Raw genomic sequence first — 5,290 nt, 5'->3', positions numbered from 1 at the left:
CCCCCCCCCCCCCCCCTTGCAGAGAAAACTTGAAGATACTGCCACCGAAAACATAGGTGGCTTCAACCTGTGTTCAATTGTAGTACCACAGTGGGAGGAGACAAGAAGCAAGGTTTTAACTAGTCTCTAGAAGACAAGTTCATCCTTACAATACTGTTGAGCACATACACATTTATAAAGTCTGCCTCCACAATAATCTGTGTGAGTTTAATTAGTACCAATGGTCTCGAAGTGCAGCTTCCACTCTAAACTTCATTCGTTTCCCTTTCACCAGGTAGCAGAGGCACATGTCCTCATATCTATTCCCTTTGAACTCAAGGGAGATACCTGTAATCGAGCACAGCTGAACACTTCAGCCAGAAATATAGTATGCTCTTCCTCAACAAGCAGCAAGTCTGTGCAAAATTAACATCAAATCCCTCAATGCAAAGAAGACCAGAAGGTAGCTAAGAAATAAATTTCCAATGAAAAAAGTTTATTTTTAATAGAAACTGGAGTGAAAAAACACTTCTGCAGTGCTCACATTCAGAAATGAATCTGGCACTCCTTGCACTAACTTCCGTTGACACGTTTCACATTTTTTTTCAAATGCCCTTGGATCGGTCTTCATCCCGACCTCAAAGGCATACAGTATTGTGAGAAGATGAAAAAGGGAAAACCCTGCAAGCTGGCCCCAGAATGCTACATGTATGTGGAGGAACTGCTTTTCCCTTTCCGTGGTGTAATATTTAACCTGTACACAATTCCTATCAAGTTTCACCCTTCCCAGGAAGCTGGCTCACCAGTCAGCGTGCTTTTCTTCCTCCTGAGACTGCTCCTGGGAGAGCATGCTGTGGACAACTTTATACATTAAAAAGTAATCAAAAATAGGAACTAACTCCACTAGTGTGGCAGTCAAGGATTTTAACTCACTTTTTTGTAATACTAAGTCCACCCTCTTGAACACTATTCGTGCCAGAGTTTCACATTCTTGGTTTGACACACAGGAGACCAAATTATACCACTGGTTTGAGAAAGACAATGGTACTGCATGATGCTGGATAAAAGACTCTGGATTTTTTTAATTACAGACTCCCCCCTTTACTGGAGCCAAGCCATTCACAGAGAAATACTTTCAATGTAGTTATAGGAATATGCCCACATAAGCTCAATGAAGGCTTTCACAGACTTAGGAACTTTGATTAAAATTCTCAATATTGTCTAGAGATCATCCACATCAAGCCAAAATCCAATTAAAATTAGGTCACAGTCTCAGTCCTTCTATACATGCCAACAGTCTGCCAAATGGTTCTGACGATCGAAGACCCGATCCGAGAGGAGTCTTCGGCACTGTCAGACCCCCGCAGTCACGATGCAGTTCATTCTTACCTTGCCAACACAAGGCTGAAGTACTTGGGAGCCGTGACTAGTGACGGCTAAATATAATAAAAATGCAGAGGCACTGCTGCTTATTTACACACCAGTTAAATAATGTTCCTTTCTTTTAAAAGTGCTTAAAAATGAAATGTCCCAGGTTCTCCACTTTGTGATTAAGTTAAATTTGCTTCTTTGCAGGTTGTAGCAATAAAGCATTAGAAGTCATAATAATAATCCAGCTTTGCATCCACAGTTTTACATCCCTTATCTGAATAAATTCTCTCCTCTCTGGGGAAGTACGTCATCTCGTCGGCTATTCTGGTTAAAATGTCTTCATCCACAACATAGCCACGTGATTCAATCTCAACCCTGACACACATTTTCACATGTTTGTATTCCAGAGGCAGAAAGGGAACAAAGTAGTCAATGAGATTTCTATCAATCAATGTACTGTGCCAAAATCCACCTACAAAGGGAAAGAGAACGGGATTGTTACTACTCCTCTAGTTAAACACCACCATGGGTTGAATGAGAGAGCAAGAGACATACCACAGCCTTCTGCTTCATACCAGTAAGTAATCACCTGTGATTTTAGGGCCCTATAATGCACAAGTAAGTCCAAATACAAGCTCCTCTCGTGGTACTTTGTGCATAAAGTTTTGGACAGACACATAAATGCAGTCCACTGGAGGTGAATGAATGAATTCTGACTGAATGCATTTAAGCCTTGCTCCCCAGGTGCTAGTCTCATACCCTCCCCTCTCTCACTTAGAGAGATACAGATTTCCTCCCTCTTAACAGCTCTCCCAGACCAGCTTTCTTGTTGCTTTTTTTAGAGCTTGCATCTAACCTTTTTAAAAATAAAAAATACAGTAAGTTTGCTTCCGATGCTAATTTTAGAGTATAATTATGTTAAAACCCCTTTTCACTGGAAGTCCCATGTGAGGAAATCTAGGAAGCACTGGACTGCCCACAGCAGGGCTGGCATGTCAGCCTGTGGTTCCTAAATAGCTGCCTGAAGGCTTTTAACAGACTGACCAAGACAGGCTAAGTGGATTGGGGGCCAAAGAAATGGCTTCCCCACAATAAAACATTTGATCGGTTAAAGATTTTTCAGCTAGTGCAGTATCTAGCCTGTCAGGGTTTCTGTTTGCTTTCCCTTTAGCCCATTAGCATGTCAATAACTGCACAGCACAGACTTCCCCCAACACAGGCAATCCAACAGGGAGCAAACACACTGGTAGCCAAGGTGCACATGGAGCTCCTTAACCTCCAGAGCCAACTGAAGGCCCCCAGACTGCATCGTGGCTCCTTGCTAGCCAAAAATTGGAGGCCACATCAGGCAGAAATCATAGCTGTAAAAATGCAGCTAAATGCAGTCCATCCCTTTTGTGGAAATTTTACCACCTCAAAAGCAATCACAGTTTTTACTCACTATTTTTGTTATTGAAGACAGACACAGACAGTGCATTCTGGATATCTGTGAGCTGTATATCTTCCCTTGTCCTCCCGTTTCTCCAGAAGTCTAGTGCCACCTCTGTTATCTTTTCAGCTCCTGCGTTGCTAAGTAAAGAGAAAACAAAGATTGTAGCTGGAGGTAGTTTTAGAAGGCATCAAGTGTACAGAACAGTGGACCTCAGAAGATGCTTCCTACCTGAGGAATATGAAGATGGCTTGTCGGTAAGACACCCCATCCAGAAGCTCATAGTAGTCCAGGAATGGCTTAATAGAGTCAATGAGTCCTGCATGCATTTTATCCATTTCATCAAATATGAAGAGTGATCTAGGACAGATGCTCACATTTCCCCGAATCCACGACTGCAACTGGTCCTGAGAGGCATAAAAATAAAAAGATGCTGAAAGAGTCTGTGTTGAAAAGACAGAAAATAGCTCTTCTGCTTATCAACCTTTGTTCTGAAAGGGTCATTTCAGCTGTGTCATTTTAATAGCTTTGGCTTCTTAACTAAAACATGGTTAAAAGCTATAAATAAGACTTTAACAAAGTCTCATGTCAGTTCTGAAAAACTTTAATAAGACACCAAGAGACAGGATGAGACAAGCAGGAAATCTCCTTGTGAGAAAGATATTCCTGTAAACACAGCAAAAATGAAAGTGCATAGTAGGACAAAGGATGGGTACCAGCAAGGAACAGCAACACAAAGCAAAGCCCTGACAAGTAAGATAATTACATTTGGCAGCTCATTGGTCTAAACATCCTTAGGTCTCAAGGCTACAAACAATATTAAATTTGCTACCTGATCAGCACCAGTGAGATACTGCACCTGCAGTCACTGACAGAAGTAGAAACAGAATTAAATTCTCAGCCCTGTGTTTTAATCATTCAGAAGTTAAATGAAGACAATTACAAGTCCTTCTTAAAACAAAATATTGTTCAGAAGGGCTAACTCTTTATTGTATTTAAAGGTTTTCTCACTTAAGTGTTGCATTTTTCTCTCACAGAAGCGTTACATTTAAGATCAATAATGAAGTAATTGGAAAAAACCGCTTTGATCTGCTGGCAGATGAATGAGAAGTAACTGTTCTGACCATTTTCAATGATTAATCACTTTTTTATATTCACTGTTTACACAGTCCCTGAACTGCAGAGGCAGCACACAAGGTGGCACTGGGTGTATTGTGGATAACAAGCGGTAGTTCCTCCTACTGCCTCGGGCAGCAAGTTTCTCAAATGTATTCCCCTCGACAGAAAAGCAGAAATGGATCCATTTTATTTTAAAATGGATCAGTTGCAAGAAGGAGAAAAGTAAGCTGAAAAGAAGGAACAGTTATTTCCTCCACTCAGAAATCAGGTTTGTAAACCATCCCATTCCAGTTTTTAACACACATGAACTGAATATAAACATTCTGTAGTACAAAAGACAGTGGTATTCATTCAAACTCTGCTGTTAACACAGAACAAAAAAAAAACCAAAACCAAAACCGGAAGACAAGCATCTGTGCTACACATCCACATGATATCCACCTGCCTACAGAACTGCGCTGACACTTTGCAAGCAGGCAGAACAATTCCAAATACATTTATCCGTACCTTTCTGACAACAGAATATTCTGTGATTTTGTTTCAGCTGGGAAACGGCTGCATAGAAAAACTAAATAACCCGCTGCTCGGTGTGCAGTACACCTGTGTCCCAGAGAACAAGCTTCAGCTTGCCATGGTACCTGTCACTTGGAGGTCAGCAGGTGGTTTCCCAGAGACATGAATTATTCGTTTTTTAAAGCCCCCACCAGTGTAACACCTAACCTCAGAAACCTGCTGTATCATCCTTAAATCAGTCACATCTCTAAGCAATGTGTAGAACAAAACCAAAACGTATCATTCTCCCCTAAAGAGAGGATCAAAACGCATGCAAAAAACTACATTAATGAGAAAAACAGTCCTGATAGGATTTACCCAGTTCTGTACAGATTCCAAAACTGGCACAAGGGATGTTTTACTGCATACAATAACATCTAGGTTTCTAGTACGGATCATGCCGTAATTCAACAGAGCAGTCACTGCAGCAGAGCTGTGCCCCACCGCCACGGGTTCCACAGCACACTCTTACCTTGTAAAGGCTGATGCTGTGAGCGTGAGGAAAGTGTAAAGTTGCCACAAACTGATGGACATATTTACTCTGCAGACCTCTTTTATAAATGCTTTCGGCGACTATCTTACTGACAAAGTTTTTGCCTGTTCCAGTCCACCCGTGCAAGGAAAGGGCAAGAGGCTTTTTGGCGTTGGTGTTGTTCAAGAAACCCTTCACGGCCTTTATCACCACCTTGTTCACCAGGTGCTGCCCGAACAGCTTCTTGTCCAAATTCTCCTGCAGAGCTGGACGGAGAGACCACACCGTCAACAGCGGGGCGGGAGCCGGGCGCGGGGCTTCGAGAGAGGGTCCGGCACCCACCCGGCCTGACGGCGCCAGCCTGGGGG

General features: G+C 42.3%; 1 protein-coding gene across 1 annotated transcript; it reads right to left on the bottom strand.

The window, feature by feature from the left end:
• Positions 1–577: 577 nt before the first annotated feature.
• On the bottom strand, positions 578–5,285 carry LOC113486601 (torsin-1A-like; the record flags this gene model as incomplete). Its single annotated transcript, XM_026860668.1, has 4 exons — positions 578–1,822; positions 2,792–2,919; positions 3,011–3,186; positions 4,923–5,285. Coding segments are annotated over 4 exons (918 nt in total), but the record flags the coding sequence as incomplete, so codon positions are not given.
• Positions 5,286–5,290: the final 5 nt, after the last annotated feature.

Source organism: Athene cunicularia, assembly GCF_003259725.1.
Source record: "Athene cunicularia isolate RWA chromosome 17 unlocalized genomic scaffold, athCun1 chr17_part1, whole genome shotgun sequence".
Lineage (NCBI taxonomy): Eukaryota > Metazoa > Chordata > Aves > Strigiformes > Strigidae > Athene > Athene cunicularia.
This window is presented reverse-complemented; position numbering and strand designations above follow the sequence as displayed.